We start from the raw sequence: 17,835 nt of genomic DNA, 5'->3' as shown, positions 1-17,835 counted from the left end.
CCTACTGAGTTCCTACAAGTTTCCAAAGCATTGGTGGCTAAGTAAGCGTCAAATCCTACAACAGCCCTCAAGCGAGGAACGACCTGAAGCATTACCTACTGCTAACACAGAGAGCATGCACGCAGCCCTGAACACGCCACGGCATGTCACACCCTAGTTCGGTTCCTTCTGAGGGACGCGAGGGGGAGCTGATGCTGCCGCCACATAAATAGGCAAGAACTACGGGTATAATGGAGAGGGGGTGGTGATGAGGACGCAGGAGACAAGACGGCTCCAGAGAAATCTCAGACTGCATTAGCTCTACTACAGTCAGCTTATTTCAGTAGATCTCATTTCTAACAGAAGTTTGACTGCTATGCTTTGGTACCAAATTTTTGCCAGAAGTCATGCATATGCTTGGCTTGCAACTCACTACCACCCTCCCTACTCGTTTTTGTTAACATTACCTTCAAGATCCTCAAGCTCTTTGGGTTTTGCCCAGCGTGATTCCTTTGTTTGGGAATTATAGTAGTAGGGCTTTCCCGAATCAGATTTATACTCTTTCCAGGGACACTTAGACAACAATTGCTAATGGACAGAAAACAGAAACATAACATCAAATTTACAATGGTGTTTTAAAATTAAAAGGATAGCTAGAAGTGAGGCACAAACACTACGGCAAGAAACAACTTCAGGATCAATGAATACAAGGCATATACTTTCCAAGGAAAATCCTCCCTAGTGATAAACACACACATTACTTATCTAAATATTAAAGACTGATATTTTTAATATGGAAAATTTCTCTAAAAATTGAGGAAAACTTAAAAGAGTTTTGTCTACTTTGCAGCCTCAAGTCCTACCAACAGCAGGAGCACGAGAAAAACACGATAATTTTAGCAACATTTCTTATCTGAAGAGTTTGCTCCCATTGGAAAAAAAATGTATTGGCACAACTACCCTTCTGCGCGATACTTATGCTAGTAAATCCCTGCGTTCACAGGGATTCACACAGTAGGGCTCACACTCACACAGTAGGGTAATCTTGATCTGAATTTAATTTACCTCAGCAGGTGTTTTGAGATCATCTGGCTTCTCCCACGTAGACTGCTTTGTTTCAGTATTATAGTAATACGTTCTTCCATCGGGTGATTTGTGTTCTGTCCATGTAGATTTCTAGGAAAAATGAAAGATGCCATTAACGATGAACAATAATTGCTGACTCAGCAAAAGCCACTCAAAAGTGAAATACAAGTGGAAAGCAGATAAACCTGTTTAGAGTGCTCTTCATTAACAGAACTGTTGGTTGTGGCAGTTTGCTGGGCTGCACAAACTACGGGATGTGTTGTCTGAGGGCGAAACAAAACAGAGCTCTGAAAAGACATTCTGGTTAATATTTGTTTTTCATTTGAATGTGTATATTAAATATACTAAGCAATTCAGCAGCAAAGGAAAGACAGCGAGCCAAAAATCTAAACATATTTAAGTCGGTATTGTTTCCAAGAAACTACTTTGTGCCAAGAGCTGTTAAGTGTCTCTCACCCCCCCACCCTTCAGCAATCCAAACAACCAACTACCATCAGAAAAGGAAGCAAAAGTGAATGGGATTGGTCCCTAACACCTTCAAGTGGAAGTCCCAGCAGCACATCATGTGGTCAAAACTAAGAAAAATTTGCTTCAAGAAGATTCTGACTTTGAGAATTTAGTGTGAACTCAGCAGGACCTTCCTATTGCTTTTCATTGATGGTTTACATCAACTCCCAGAAATCAGGACCAGTGGATGACAGCTTTAGCCATCGGTCTGTTCCAGTTACTGGATACAGCTGAGGAGAAACACCTTCCTCACAGGTCCAACTGCCTTGTTCAATTACACAGAGCGCCTATCTCAGAAATAAGAGGACAAATTAAGCTCAGTGCAAGGTCCCCACATTTCAAAGCAACAACCAAAAATTTACAATGGAGCATCTTTGAGGCCAGATGACTATTTTTACAGATTCTGCCTCTTAGTTGCCTATTTTCTTCATCATCTTAAAAACCAGAAGTAAATGTCTGGGTATCTTCTACAGAAGTAATTTAATATTTCCAAAGTTTTAAACAGAAGTCTGACAGTCACTGTAAGTTATTCATGGTCATTCAAGGTGCCATGAAAGACGAATTTAAAATTTGAGACTATTTCCAGATGACCTGCCTACCTCAATACAAAGTTACATTAATTCACGATTCAAAAGTTTCCACACTGAGATATACAGCACCAGTTCCCTTCCATCAGGAATTTCCCACCTGATGGAAGAGTGGAAGAGTACTGAAAATCACCTAATGAAGTAAATTTGGCCTGCAAGCCACCTCCCTGTTTACAAGTTCAACCTGTGTTGAATCACCTTCCATTTAACCTACTCCATATTTATTCCTACTTACACTACTGAGTTACACTATGCTCCGACAAACATGGAAAGAGATGCTAACAAAAGCAAATTTCAAATAATATCAAGACTTCAGGGGGGAGAAGTTAAGCTAAATTACCAATGATCCGCAAAACTAATGAAGTAGCGATAATCATTCTTTTCAGGTTAGTACTTTATATTCTTCAAAAACCAAAGCAATGTTTTCAGAATCATTATGGGTAACTATATAGGCTATTCTTTCTTCATTGTTAAAGTGTTTGGTAACAAATCTCTTGGTAACCTGACAATCCTAACATGGGTTCCAATAAATCACATGGGACTGAACAATACCAGAACCTTGACCTGGCTTCTCCTGCGAAGCACAGCTGCATTAAGGAACAGCAAGCAAGACTTAATCAGTACAGACGGACAGCAAATAAGCAAAGAAGCCCCATATAAGAAGAAAAATAAGATACAAGGTTTTTCTTTTAACCCTGCAAAGACATGTATGCGCAACACCACACTGCTTTTACAATCTTCTAGATTTTTGGTTTTCACTTACCTGAGTTCCAGGAGGTGTTACACCTGAAACATAAAATTAAAAGAATTAATTTTTAAAAGGGTTTGGTTACTTGATTTTTCTAGAAAAGACTCTAATTAATCAGTGTTTGAAAGAAAAAAGCATTTTTCTGGGAATTAATGAAGATGTCAGTTAATGAAATGCTAAATCACATTTTACAGAAAAGTGTATGTATTTTTAAAAATACTTCACCTAATTTTGGTGAAAGATTTTGAAACGGTAACAAATTGTTTATACTTACCTACTTGTGCATCCATACTGTTCACCCCTGGCTGTAGAAATAATTAACAGACATTTAAGTGCTGAGTGTAATTGTAATAAAATCATCAATAAATACAGTACAGATCCAAACAAGTGCTTTCAGCAACAAAATGCTCCGCTGCCTTCAATATGAATTCCCAGCTTCCCACCGCCCACTTAATTATTACTGCTCCTTAAATAAGTGATTAGCAACATCAAGCTACTTTTCAGAAAGGCAATATATACAATAAACTACACCAGAAGGCTCCTTGCCATCTTTCCAATACACATCTTTATCTCTTAAATGAGTAGGTTGGGAGGGAAAAAAAAAAGATTCTGAATTTCTGCTAGAGTAGCTTTGCAGGCTTCTGTTAAAATTACATGGCATAAGCCTTTGAAAATATTAACGTTGAATTTGTTGCATTCATAAAATTTGAAAATATTAACGTTGAATTTGTTGCATTCATAAAATTTGAAAATATTAACGTTGAATTTGTTGCATTCATAAAACTGCTTGCAAATAACCAGAGCACTTACAGATACCCCTTCTGAAATTCTTTCAAATGAAGGAAAAAGATTAACAGAATTCAAATTCAGTTTTCCCAATTTCTTTCTTCTTCTGTAGGCAAAAATATAGCTTGCAGGTTTATCCTTTGCTAGGGTTTATCTTTCAGCTCTCTTCCACAAACTTTACTAACAAAAAAAACTCCTCAAGTAAAAAAGTAAAATTTGTTAAAAAAAGAAAAGAAGTCATATTTGATCAATTATGTTTGGTTTTATCCAATAGAATTAAATCAGGTGAATCATCAAGCAAGCGCAGGCCGTTAAAGTGCACACTGTACATTAAAAAACCCTCTGCCACTCTGTGGGCACACGTACATCTACGGGCGTAACTCCTGTCAGTTAAAGAAGGCCATAGTTAAATTTGTGCCCCTGGTAAGTAACCTTTCTGACGTGTTTCTTTTCTCGTGCCTACATTTAGTTTTCCAAATTCCATTCTAATTCGCTGTGCACTGTAAGAGCACTAACCTGGCTGAATAATCATTTTTAGGGATTACACCGGTTCTAATCAGCTTCCCGGAAGCAAACGCTTCCGTAGATCACAGGACAGACAGCGAACCTGCTCAGGAGCGGTTTGAAGGACCACCACACTCAGATGAAACCGTCAAGACCGAAGAGCCCTGACATTAGTATAAATCATTCCGTTGGCCTCAAGGAGCTTTAGATTACGTTTTACTCTTTGAGAAGGTATTTTCCATCAGTCAGACAAAATTATAACAAGCCAACAATTTAATGAAGTTTACCAAGCAAATCACCAGGGCTGCAAAGAAGGTCACAATTTTCTACTCACCAACAGATTCTTTTAAATTAGGAAGTGATAAAATCATTTTTATTTCTTAAACACTTTCCACGCTGTGGTACACAGGTCACAGCAGAGAGGTACAAGAACACTGCCGTGACAGACAAACGCATTCTCATACACACGCGCAAAGGGGTGAGCTCCTGCTATCACTGCCAAGGGGGTTAAGAGCAAAATTAAAAGCTGGAGCCCTCTGCCATGCTACTTTGCCCCCTAAATACCATATATCCAAAGATTTAATTCAGTCAAAATTCACTCCTAATCCAGTATTAGAAAAGCAAGTGATCTGGCTTTTTACCACAATATGTAAAAGTATAGAGTAAAATTCAAAATTAGACTGATTCTAGCACTGATCCCTCCCGTCCCTTTTAAGTCTCTTCTGGCCTTAGCATTTTTAAGGTTTGTTTTTTTTCCTGAAGCTCTGAAATTCTTCCAAAATTTTCCACGAGCATCACTTGTCAGAAATTATAACAACTTCTGTATGGGAAATATTCTTCCTACTGGGTAGCTTCTGAAATATTCAGTGCATTAGGAAGTAGCTACATGAGCACAAGAACTAATGAAGCACAGTTCCCAAGAATTTGCCTCAGGAGTTACTCACTTAAATTACATTAAGGCAGTAACATCTCATTGAACAGGCACCAGCCGTGGGAAACACACTCGTAACTAACAGGCAGATTCTCTAAGTGTCTGATAAACTTAGGTTTAGTGCTTGGGCTTTTTCTCCAGTGTTAAGGTAATTCACGTGCCTTCCCTGGTACGAATTCTCAGCCATCTAGCACGTGTCAAGGTGACGTTACATCCATTTCCTAACAGCTCCTTCTCTACTTATTTTGCAGAAACTTAGTTTCTTTGCGGTTTTTCTCTCGCTGCTCCAGAGGGCAGATGACTGCTTAACAGAATACAGCTGGTTACACGTAGCATATTTAGTAGACGAATTAAAGGTCCCTTTCAGCAAACCCTTAATGTGAAAAACAAGTGCAGTATTAACCAACTTATTTTTTTGAAATAATCAACAAAAGCAGTAGCAAAAGCTCTGTGCTTAGCACTATAGAAAAATTCAGAGTTCTACAAGGATGAACTCTGACTTTGGGATGTAGCATCTGCATGGTAATAACATAAAAAGTAATTGATTTCTAAATTTAAGTGGAAATAACTGTTTTTAAGTTGATCTCCAACAGTTACTTTAAATCTCTGAAAAGATTATGTTAACAGGAAAGAAATTTAGCCTTTTCCACTTCAGAGAGACTTCACCTGTAATGTCTGTTAACACTTCCCTCTCCCAAATAACTTCATACCTTTACCGAATTCAGCAAACTTCACTCAAGATCTCAAATGCGCTGAATTTCACAAACTTTTAACAAAAAATCAGAAATACACAGGTCAGACAATTAGCTGTCGCTCCAAGGAGCCAGAGTTCACACTGGTTCCTGCCAGGCTGGTGAGGGACAAGGTGAGGGACAAGGAAGGAGGCTGCGGGAAACATTATGGGAAGCAGAATCCAGGCAGAAAAAAGAAGGGAAAAGCAGATGCAGATACAGAGAAGAGTTTAAAGTCTGATGAAAATCCACAGGACACCAAGTATCGCCAGCTCTACTCGTAGAAATCTTATTTTTTACAATAATTTAAGAGCCAGATAAAACTTCATTGCAGTTTGCAATACCTTTTTCATAATCCAACTCAAGAAAACAAAGGCATACCCGTACTGAAGTAACGACAGCAACTGACACAAAGACCTTTTAAAAACCAGGAAAGTTAAGTTAAACTCACCGGAACCGTAGGCTGCATAGCAGCTTGAGACATGTGAGACATCATCATTCCGGGCATTACTGACTGCATCATTCCAGGCATCTGTAATTAAATAGTACTTCAGATATATTTTATGATATTCTAAACATAAAATATGAGGATTCTTTTTTTTATTTTAAAAACAATTATCTGGTACTAGTTTATAATCCCAAAAACCCCTTTTAAGCACCTGGCAACAAAAAAGTATGGTAAGTTTGTAGAATTCTGATTCCCTTCATTACACTCCTGCAAAACTGACATTAGGAATAACATGTGTCTACAGTATTACAAAGTCTGATAGGAAATATTAATTCAGAAGATAATTTAAAATATGAAAGAACAACAGCAAATGGTAAGATGTGTGATCTGTTAATAAGCTATTACTAAAAATCCTAAGTTAAAGCAGGAAAAATAAAGGTTGGGAAAGATTTCTGCAAATTCCAAGACCCCACAGAACAAACTAAACAAAGGAAAGGTACGCTCAGAGCCTAAGATGAGTTCTGCTCACATTTTTTGACAACTTTCAACCTGTCTCCCTTTCCTTTTACCTCACAAATAAGGAGAAACACTTTCAAGGGACACTAGAAGAATGAGTTTCTGCAAACAACTTCAAGATGAAGAGAGCTATTAAATTTAAACATCAAAGGTCTAAAAAGGTTCTGAACTCTTTTTTAAAGGTCTGGGGGAAAAAAACCCTTAATATAGACATACAATATTAAACCATGTAACAGTGTGAACTTGGGAATGGGGACATACCACACCACAGAAATGAGAAGTTTGAGTCTAGACTTGTATCTGAGTTTGTCGGGTGATCCCACAAGACCAAAAAACAACAGAACTGCTACTCAGATAAGCCAGCTTTTGCTCAAATATTTATGCTTATAGTCTCCAAGGGAGAGACTTACGCAGAAGTCAGACATCACTGAAGTGATGCACTGAAAAGATGTCCAAAAAAAGTGTTTAATACCTTGAACATTTCCCATTATTTTTGCTGATCCTGGCTTTTAAGAACTAACAAGCCATTAAAAAGTAGCAAAATGAACAAAATATATAACTTAGGTCATTACGAACGTGAACTTTCGGTCACTCATCCCAAACAGGTTTTGAGAAGTCAACCCCCTTCAACCTTTCAGTTATGCCCCATTACCTTTATTGTCCTTGGCAGGCTGGCCAAGTGACCCCATCCCCCTGTATCTTCAGGGAGCATCAGGTTACCACTCTCCTCATCTTGTACCTCGTGCGGAGAGAGGGATATGTGGTAGGGCTACTGCTCCACCCTCAATCCACAAGGTTTTCTTGGGAGGGTGAGGGAGGAAGGACAGACTGGAAGGTGGCCCCTCCTATTCCTCGCCATCCTGTAGAAGCAGGAGAAGAAAGCACTCTTGCCCCACCGCTATGTTGCAACTAAGGGGGGCTCTGAGCGTGTGAAACTTCTTAAAAACCCTGGCTCAGGTCCTGAAGAAACTCTGCGCACTGCTCAGATTCTGCATAACTCTAACCCACCGTCAGCAAAGGAAAAAAAATTAGGAAGGGCAGCAAACTCTTTTCCAAAAGACTCTCCAGTGAATGATGCTGACAGGAGGCTGTTGCTATTCTCTATGTAGAGTACTTGTGCTACAGGGGTTCACCTCAGAAAGGTGAATCCCACCCTGCAAAGCCTCAAAAATAAACCTCTGATATCTGCTGGAAGAAAGAACTTATCATCCAAGGAGACAAGCTAACATGAGCTGGCAGTTCCAGCACAATAGTTCTGGTGTGAGAATCACCGTCCTGTCCCAGCCTTCAAGGCTGTAGGGTAACTGAGTCTCACATCTCCTCTCTGCCACACCATTTATACTTAGCTTTTTGCTCTACATCTACCAAAAGGTGCCGAGTTCTCCATATTGCTCAATGAAATATTGAAGACTGAAATATTCAATATATGAGAGTGAGAACAGTGGAACACAAACTATGAAAGAACTGTCTGGTAGAGGCATAAAACAGAATTGCTATTGAAGTTTCTAATGAACACACACTAAAGCTCATGGTATTAGCTATCACGCTAATGGTCAAATCCCTCTCAGCTGCCAAAACTGCAGTATTTTTACACCAGAAACTAACAGGCTGCAAAACCATGCTGAAGAGATTCCTACCAAGCCTCTATACACCAGCTAACAACAACAACAAAAAAAGACAGACGCCCTGTCTAAGGTACTGCAAAAGAAGGCACTGAGCTGCCAGCGTGACCTGGTGGGCTCTTCTCAAAGGGTTAGTCTTTTGTGCCATCCTCTGTCTGCTCTACCTTTCTGGTCTAGTTGGTGACAGCTTCTACTTGTGCAAACCATCGTCACAAGTAGTATCACTAGAATATTTATTATATCCAGAAAGAGAATTGCTTGTTTTAGAAGTTCAGAATTTAATCAGGAACCACACAGGAAAGGATCTCTGATTGCCAAAAATAAAAGATTTAAATCTGCAAAAAGCACAGATATGATTCTGGCTACTCTACCTGTCAACCCCAGCTCACACCTGCCAACCTGAATCATCAAGTATATTTTTCAAACACACAGCACTAGCAACAACTGTATACACACAGAATTATAAACCACTCCCTAAGATTCAAGCTAGAATTCTGCAAAAATTCAAAACATCTCTATTTCTTCCCTGGCATCCCTCTATAATTTTCATTTGTATAGCCCTAAGAGTTCGCCAGGAACTGAAGAAGCACGAAGTTCTCTACCATTACTACCTCTGAAAAGAGCCACTACTCCATGTGTCTAGTATGTATTAGTAAGACAACCTTAGTTCTTCAAAACCGAACAAGAACTACCAAAAAAGTGTCAATAAAAAATAAATTATGGATTTGTACCTATGGCTATTTACAAATAAAGTTACACATGAGGTGCATCAGCTACCTGTTACAAGGTAATTCTGCCAGAATAGGAACTGTGGTATAAAATACCCCGAATTATTAACCTTACCATGTGCAAGCTACTGCATGAGACTTACCTACCTCAGGGATTGCCTGATATCGTTAAGGGAAGAAAGAAAATTTTTACATCTTGTAAAACCGCCTTACCTGCCCCATTGGTGGTCCTCCCATGGGGGGCATCATCTGAGGCATCATACCGTGTGGAACTGGCGGCATATTGGGTGGTCTCTGACCCATAGGGTGCATTCCCATGGGAGGGTAATGTGGCATGCCTGGGTGACCCATCTGAAAGACAGCAACAAATGAGAAAAATCAGCATGAAGCCAATAACCCAAAACCCCTCAAAAGCATTAATAACAAAGTGGCTGCTGCTCAACACCGAATGGTAAATGATTTGGGCAATTTTAGATTGATTACTGCAAAACAGCAAGCAAGATCACTCACTCTTCCAGGTCCTCTAAAGCCAGAGTTGATCATAATTAACAGATCCATTTAAAATTTCAAAACCAACATTCAAATGGAAAAAAACCCTCCAAAATCGTTCATCTTATGGTTTGTCACCAAAAAACCTACTAAATTTAGAAACAGAATTATTTCTGCACGCTCGTCCATACAACTACAATTAACGCAAGTAACATTGTGGCACAAAAGCCAGAGAAACAAGCTATCTTCTAGTCCTGATGTCCAAGTCCGAAATAGCTTCTACACCAACCACCACCCCTGTCTCCACATTTTCCTAAAAACCGGAATCCTCTTGCTGTCCTAATACTTGGCATAGTCACACCACTGGTACAAAAAATGGATGTGGGCATTTTTTCCTACTTCTTTAATTACCAAAACATATTAACAGCTTTCTACTCTAGTCAGAAGCAACAGCTCTAAGAGTTGTTCTAAACACTGGAAAGCGTTTTTCTTTGAAGAACATATAAATGTGTAACATATTCCTGTGTGTGTATAAGTGCTCTAGTTTATAAATATGAAAACTATTCTTAAGCAAAATATCATTTTAGAAATGTCCTTAGCAGAAAATAAATAACACTTCTTCTTGATGTTTTACAAAACCAATTTTTCTATGATTTTTTGGTACCAGAAGACAGGAATACTAACACTCTCTGAAGCTGGGAGTGGGTGGTTCATACCAAGAAATCACAGAATAATTAAGGTTGGAAAAGACCTCTAGGATCATTAAGTCCATCCGTCAGCCCAACACTACCATGTTTCCTAAACCATGTCCCCAAGTGCCACATCTACACAGTTTTTGAACCCCCCCTAGGGATGGTGACTCCCCCACCTCTGGGCAGCCTGTCCCAGTGCCTGACCGCTCTTTGCAGTAAATAAATTGTTCCTAATATCCAACCTAAACCTCCCCTAAGGCAACTTGAGGCTGTTTCCTCTCGTCCTGTCACTATCAACTTGGGAGACGAGACCAAGAAATCACAAGCAACTAGAAAGGTCTGAAATGTCCGAATATAACACCTGACCCCCACCACATCCTTGAGCTTCACAAGACAAGCAGTGACAGCTTGCCTGCTTGCAGAGTTTCAGATGCTGTCCAAATAACTCACGGCAGAAGGACAGAATATCCTCAAAACCTCCCCCAAGTGTTACTGCATTTCCTTTTACTTTCAGATGGACCTCACAACCAGCCCCTCTGTCCTGGTTTCAGCTGGGATAATTTTCTTTGTAGTAGCTAGTATGGGGGCTATGTTTTGGATTTGTACTGAAAACAGTGTTGATAATGCGGAAATGTTTTAGTTGTTGCTAACTAGTGCTTACACTAGTCAAGGACTTTGCAGCTTCCTGTGCTCTGCTGGGTGCACAAGGAGCTGGGAGGGGCCACAGCCGGGATAACTGACCCCAGCTGACCCAAGGGATGTCCCACACAATATGGTATCACGCTCAGTACATGAACTGGGGGAAGAAGGAAGGGGGGACGTTCGGAGTGATGGCGTTTGCCTCCCCAAGTCACTGTTATGTGCAATGGTGCCCTGCTTTCCTGGAGATGACTGAACACCTGCCTGCCCATGGGAAGGAGTGAGTGAATTCCTTGGTTTGCTGTGCATGCGAGCACCTTTTCTTTTACTTATTAAACTGTTTTTATCTCAATCCACCTGTCTTCTCACTTTTACCCTTCCGATTCTCGCCCCCATCCCACCGGCTGGGAGCAAGCGAGCCGCTGTGCGGGGCTGACTGGCTGGGGGCAAACCGTGATAGCCCCCCCGCCGGTCGCCGTGGCGTGGGGGTCTCACGGCAGGACCGGCCGAAGCCCCCGCTCCCCCCACCCCACGCCCCCCGCGGGGCTGAACAGCGACGCGCCGCCCCCGGAGGCGGAAGCGCGCCCGGCCCCGGGGCCCTCCCGGTCCTTCCCCGCCCTCACCACAGCGGGGCCGCGGCCCGGGAGGCCCGCCCGCCGTCCGTCCCCCCCCCATCACTCACCATGAGGGACCCGCGGTCGACTCCGCCAGGCCGCATCGAGGGGCTGAGCAGGCTGCCCCCGCTGCACCTGCCAAGAAGCCGCCCTCTGAGTGGCTGCCGCGACGAGGGGCCAAAGGGCATGAGAGGCTCGGGCTCCCCGCGGGGCGGGAGCAACGGGGCCAGCAGGCTTACTGGCTTGCCAGCTGGCCAATCCGGGCGGCCCGCCAGCCGGGTGCTCTTCGGCGATTGGTCCGCGGCGGAGGCAACGGGGCGGACAGCGTCCCCCGGCGTCAGCTGCATGAGGGGAGGGGGCTTCGGCAGGGAGAAGGGGAGCGGCTGCGGTGAGGCGGTGGCGGCCGCCGCCGCCGAGTCCCCACCCGACATCCCGGCCGCCGGTCCTCCCGCCGGGGGCTCTTCTCCGCCTCTCCCGGCGGTGTCGACGCGGAGCGGGCGGGTGGAGCAAGGCCCCGCGCCGAAGGAGGCGGGGGAGCCGCGGAGGAAGGACGGCTCGCTGGGCCGGAGCGGGGTCGCGGCGGGCGGAGGCGCTTCCCGGCGGGAGCGGGCCGCTGCGGCCGGGCCAGGCGCGGAGGGAAGCGGCTGCGACGGGGGTGCGCGAAGGGGACGCCGGGAAGGGGTCACGTGGGATGGGGGCGGGGCGATGGGCCGGGCGGCACCAAGAGTGCCTGAAGGAAGGAAAGGGGGGGGAACCGCCCAGCGCGTTCTTCACCGCCGCTTCAAGCGAGCGGGGAGGGGGAGTCGCGCTCCCCTCCGCCGGGAGGCGGGTGGTGCGCGCCGGCCTGGAGGCTCGGCTTCGTAGTTCACCACCCCCTCGTGCGGGTTGGTACGTGCAGCTGGAGATGGCCCCCGCCGTGGGCGTACGGTGGTAGGTGCCGTCTGAGGGGGAAGCGGGAGGCGCTCGGCGGCCGCCATAGCGGGAGGAGCTTCCTTGGGGCGGGACGAGGCTCTCCGGGGCGGGAGGAGATACCCCCTCAGGGCAGGTGGTGTACCCTCAGGGTGGGAGGAGGCGGTGGTCCCCTTGGGGCGGGAGGAGATGTCCCCTCAGGGCGGGACAAGTCCCCCTCAGGGTAGGAGGAGCTTCCCCAGGGCGGGACGAGGCGGTGGCCCCCCCATGCTGAGGGGGACAGTCACTGAAAATCTTGAAGTTCCGGCTTCTTCAAGCGCTGAAGCCTTTGACCTTTTCCAAGGAGACTTGTGGGAAGAATCTGAGAGATTTTATCGTTTTTAGGAGTCCTGTTCTCCTGCCTCAAGTAAGAATAGGAGAGGCTAGGTGAGGTCTAATGTTGCAGATGTGTTTGTTTTCTGTACAGCATTTTTATTAAATCCATATTTTATGAATGCAAGGGTTTTGAAGAGTGTTAATATGATAGACATTGATAGGGATTCAAAGTAATCTTAATTAAAAACCCCATACTTCTTGCTTTTTATTTAGATATTATAAACTGAGTTTGGTAAAGCTTGAGCCGAAACAATAGACTGTCTTAAACATCAATTTCTTGCTGTTTCTTCGTGTCTCCTACCTTCTGCCCTACCTCAGATCAGAACATGCTTTCTTACTTCATCCCTGGTCCCTCTGCCCCCTTCGCAGTTTGTGGTCAGGTTGAGTTTGAGCCACAGACTCAGGGCTAGAAACGGTGAGAGAAGGGATGGGGGGGGGGGGCCCGAAAAGGAGACCTGAAAATTGACTCTGTTAAAGCTCAGTGTAATTTCAACTGAAATTAAGTGTAATGTGTAACACTTGGGTTTTAATAAAATGGTAAAAAAACATATCAAACTGAGGGGTTTGTTGCATATGGTGTGTAGCTAGTTTTTAATAACATATACACCTACGGAAAAGCATTTGGTGTGGAGAAAGGAGTTAGTTTATTATATCAGGATAAAAATTGTAAGATATATGTAAATCCTGCCTTTTAAATTTATTTTATATATATATGCACACAAACACAGTGTCAACTCAGTGTTTTATCCCAGAATGGCGGGGGCTGGAAGGGACCTCTGGGGCTCACCCCGTCGCACCCCCTGCTTGAGCAGGCACCCCCAGAGCAGGGGCACAGGGCCGCGTCCAGGCGGGGGGTGAATGTCTCCAGGGAAGGGACCCCACAGCCTCCCTGGGCAGCCTGTGCCCCTGCTCTGGCACCTGCACAGGCTCTGTCACCCTTATGTCTTGGTAGCTGTAACTTACAAGTAGAGGTGAGCACAATATACCTATTTTTGTAGGGTTTTAAAATCAGTCGCAAATGTGGCCCTTATGGTGTAGTAGTGTGTTGGGGTTGTTCTGGGTTGGTGGTGTTTTGGTACTCTACATAAGCATGATAGCGTCTAAATGGGGAAACATTTTGTGCAGGTGTCCTACTCCTGTCACTTAACGAGTCTGTTTAATCGTACCTTTAAGTTGCACTTGGTGGTTGATAGGGCTTGTGTAAGCTGTGATCCTACAGAGGTCTCTGTGACCCTACAACAGGATCACCCTGCTGCAGCGATCCTGCTTGTGGTGGAACTTGGCATTTGTTGATAGCAGCTGTTTCTAGCTCTGATGCTGGTTTTCCTCCATACCAAATGTACCTTTCAAGTCAATACATTACCCCTTAATAAGAAGCAGTGCTTATATATCAAAGCTTAATTTATTTTGCTTGAAAGGCACAGATTATTTTAAAACCCTGTAAATATGAAATACTGTATCCAGGCTGAAAGAATAAGTGTCTCTTGTCACCAGGCTTGGGTGAGAGTCTGTAGTTAAGAGTTCTCACCTGAATAAGGTATTAAATTCCCAACTGGTCGCCCAATAAGAGCTGAAGAGAGCAGAATGGCATCTGCAGCTCTGTCAGATTACCGTAGGTAAGCATTATCTTGATGCTTTCAGCTGGCTTTTGTAGGTGTATTATAAAAAAAGGTTAATCATATTAAGCAAATCTTCAGATTTGTATTTTCAAGGAGGTAAAGGCATTAGGCAAATGATATTTGAACCACACACCTTGCTTCTAACTTCCAGCGTCTTTTTTTATTGAGTCTTAGTTATCCTTTTATGAAGAAACATGCTGAATTTGCTCAGGTTGATGTTAACTTCTACCAGGACCAAAAGGGGAAATTAAAAAGCAGGAATAATAATCCAGAAAGTCTGAGGTGTTGATTTGTAACAGTGCTCTTGCTTTAATATGCATTTTTACCATATTTAAGTTTTGTACAGGTATCACCGCATGAGAGGACAGGGCAGCTTATGGACAGGATATTTAAATTTTATTTCTGTCCTACCAAACAATTGGTGTCTCTGCATAAGATCAGCATCCTTTCTGAAGAGCTTGGTATGTCCTACTCTGTGATTTAAGGCTTGACTTGAATATGTTTTCAAATGCAAATTTACGTATTTAAAGCACTGCCACCTCAGCAAACTTAACTGTACATTTGAAGTGATTAGTTTGGAAACTGCTTGTAGTTTGCAGACTAAGCGGCGTATGCTTTTCTAGCCAGGTTCTGGGTAAACAGGGTGTATGTGCGGCTTCAGGTTGCGTGGCTCAAATCCGACTGCAGGCAGCAGGTCGCCTGACGAGAGATGCCGTCTTGTATTCATTGTGTGAAGGAATCATCTCTGTCTGTGAAATCCTGGGCCTTGCCAGGGAAGTTATCAGTCCTGTTCACCTGCATCGTCCCTGTGATTTAGAGGTGAATGAAGGGCTACTGTCTGTGTCAGAGAAGTGTTGGGAATTTAGCTCAAGAATTATTTATAGCCAGTATTCTGTTGAAGATGTGGTCAGAGCAACTGTGGAGGTGCAAATACCAACAGTGAGGCACGTCTGCATGCGAGGCAAGGTGGCTGCGTTCTGCTTCGGGTTTGACTGTGCTGTTGTCACCCCCGAGGTGGTAGCTACCAAAAGACAGGAAGATGGGAGCTTTCGGTAGAGAAAGCTCCACTGTATTAATGCACTATCATCTTCAGAAATGATGAAGTTTGGGTTTAAAAATCTGGAAAAACAGCTTTCAGACATGCTTTCGTGATTATTTTTTTTTTTTTTTAAGGGAGGAGCAAGCAGTGCTGTGAGCAGTGGAAACAAAGCCAAAGTTTTACAGGCTTGTGTTTGTGAATGAATTCCTGGATGATTTCTCTGTTTTCTAAGGAGGGCTGAACTCATGTTGTGCCCTTAGTGAAGGCAGCAAGTGTCTGTTCTTGATAGTTTTGTGAAGGTTACAGGAACTCACTGAAAAAAATTACCAGTTTATACTCAAAGCTTACAAGTGGGATGGCTGTGTGTAAGAGATGTGAACAACATCCTGGAGACAGTGGAGGTGGGAGTTTTGCCTGAAGTGAGGAATTTACCTAATCTCTTGTTTAAAAACGTCTTGCGAAGCTGAGCAGTTTGTTTGGACAGCCCCAGCTGTGCTACAGCCGCTCTGTGCTCTCACCGCTAGTCACTGCGGAGGGTTTGGGGGCGCGTTCCTTCTTTTGCATATTACACCGATACAATATCTTCACCAGGCACTTTGTGAGCAAACCGCTGATAAGGAGTCTCAAAAGAGTTGTCCATGTGGGCTGCAAGGAAAGCTGGAAGCCTTTAGAATGTTTTTTAGAGTTGTTACTTTCTTTGCAGAGGAGTGGAGAGATGCAGCAACAATCTGTGTTATGGCAGCAGTAAGTGCAGCATGTGTATAAGCTAGGGAGTCACTAAATAATTGTTAGAGCCCAGCATTTAACACATATGGCCATTACAATTGTGGTATCATGGATTTAGGTGCCATGATTATTGCTGGAATGTCCGTTATTTGAAATGTGTGCTCGTTAATCTTTAAAATCCTTTGTTTTTAGAGGAAACAAAGGACTCTAATATGAATGTACAGGTGAAAGTGCATATATAATAAATTATTTTGTATGACATTAATACCAAAATTACTGCCTGTGAATTCACTCAGTGGAACGGATACTTCAATAAAGTGGGAGGATGGCTGGAGGAATGGTAAAGGAGGGAAAATTCTAAATAATTTATGATTTTGTTTTGTGCCGTTTAATTGCAACACCAAATTTAGTGGTGTTGCAGGTTGTTTGCTGAGGTCCAGCTGTGGAACAGCTGGTGCAGCAGTAGTCTAGGAGGGACTCTGAGTGCAGTGTAAGCTGAGCTTGAGTTAACAGTGTCATGGTGCTGCAGAACAGGCAAATGTGGGTGTGAAATTCAGAGGAGCATGGCTTAAGAGATCCAGGGAGTAATCTCTGCTGCGCCCAGCGTTGGCATGGCTTTGGTTGATCAGCTTGTGATCTTCAGTGATCTGAATGAATACAAAGCCAGTACAGAACATGTAGAGAGGTGCAGTGCTGAAGAAGCAGCTAGTGCATGTGTTCCTTCTGCAGAGACAGCGGTGTCTCAGGTTGACTTTTACTGGTGACACATGCAGATTAAAAATTAATTTTAAAAGTTATGATAAACTCGAGTTGGGGAGTGAGGATTTATTTAAATTGAAGAACTGACGCTATTTTCTTGATGCTGTTGCGCACAAAGACTTGTTTTCTTACTTAAACAATTTTCACTGAGATAATGTACTGCTAAAACAAGAGTTTAAAATTCACCACTAGTAAAAAAACTTCTGGAAGTAACTTCTGTAGAACTAAAGAAAAAAAACACACAGACCTGTTCCCTTAGCCTTAGTTTATTTGTCAGAGTGGTGTCATGTTTACCTTTCTGTCGCTACTGTTGTAAGTGGGATGTACTTCCCATCACTGCAAAACTTGTAATATGTATTTCTTTTGCTAGCATTGCTCTGCATATCATACGTTACATCATCTTCCCGTTTGAAGAGATACTTAGAGGTGTGGATTTTATTTTTGCACCTGCGTATTATTACCTGATTTCCACCACCTCCATTATTATCAGACACCATTCATATTGCACTTTGAGGGTACGGACGTTTGCACCGCTTTTCTGCGGTCAGACGTGAGCTTGTTGAGCTGAGGTGCCGAGCCAGCGAGCTTTGAGCCGCCCCGGGTGGGGAGCTGTGCTGACTCCTTAGCACCACTCCGGAGCTAATAGAGGCAGGGAGCAGCAGCACCCAGCTGGAACCAGCCCCCTGTGGCTGGTTCCCAGTTTGGGGACAGCACAAGTCCGGGTCGCTGAGAGAGAGGGCAGGGTGGGCATCAACGTGGATGTATTTTAGGCATCGTATGGTGCACCGATGATGGAAGCAG

The 17,835-nt window shown here is 43.5% G+C and overlaps 1 protein-coding gene and 1 long non-coding RNA gene across 5 annotated transcripts in view; one reads left to right on the top strand and one right to left on the bottom strand.

Annotated features, from left to right (window-relative positions):
* Positions 1–12,289, bottom strand: part of PRPF40A (pre-mRNA processing factor 40A) — a 28,011-nt gene extending 15,722 nt beyond the window's left edge. For 2 of the 4 annotated variants that reach the window (XM_075092715.1, XM_075092716.1), the window contains exons 1-8: positions 11,676–12,263; positions 9,387–9,524; positions 6,311–6,391; positions 3,182–3,212; positions 2,923–2,945; positions 1,251–1,352; positions 1,045–1,155; positions 447–567 (exon numbers count right to left, since the gene is read on the bottom strand). In XM_075092715.1, coding sequence (XP_074948816.1) covers positions 447–567; positions 1,045–1,155; positions 1,251–1,352; positions 2,923–2,945; positions 3,182–3,212; positions 6,311–6,391; positions 9,387–9,524; positions 11,676–12,038 — 970 coding nt within the window. In that variant the 5' untranslated portion in view covers positions 12,039–12,263. Of the gene's footprint in view, positions 1–446; positions 568–1,044; positions 1,156–1,250; positions 1,353–2,922; positions 2,946–3,181; positions 3,213–6,310; positions 6,392–9,386; positions 9,525–11,675 lie in introns of all 4 variants that reach the window. The other 2 variants (XM_075092718.1, XM_075092717.1) reach the window with 2 other exon arrangements.
* A 63-nt stretch (positions 12,290–12,352) lies between these two features.
* LOC142057178 (uncharacterized) overlaps positions 12,353–17,835 on the top strand; it is a 114,234-nt gene continuing 108,751 nt past the window's right edge. The window contains exon 1 of the long non-coding RNA XR_012660566.1: positions 12,353–12,537. This is a non-coding gene — a long non-coding RNA (uncharacterized LOC142057178). The remainder of the gene's footprint in view (positions 12,538–17,835) is intronic.

This window comes from Phalacrocorax aristotelis, chromosome 5 (genome assembly GCF_949628215.1).
Source record: "Phalacrocorax aristotelis chromosome 5, bGulAri2.1, whole genome shotgun sequence".
Classification (NCBI taxonomy): domain Eukaryota; kingdom Metazoa; phylum Chordata; class Aves; order Suliformes; family Phalacrocoracidae; genus Phalacrocorax; species Phalacrocorax aristotelis.
This window is presented reverse-complemented; position numbering and strand designations above follow the sequence as displayed.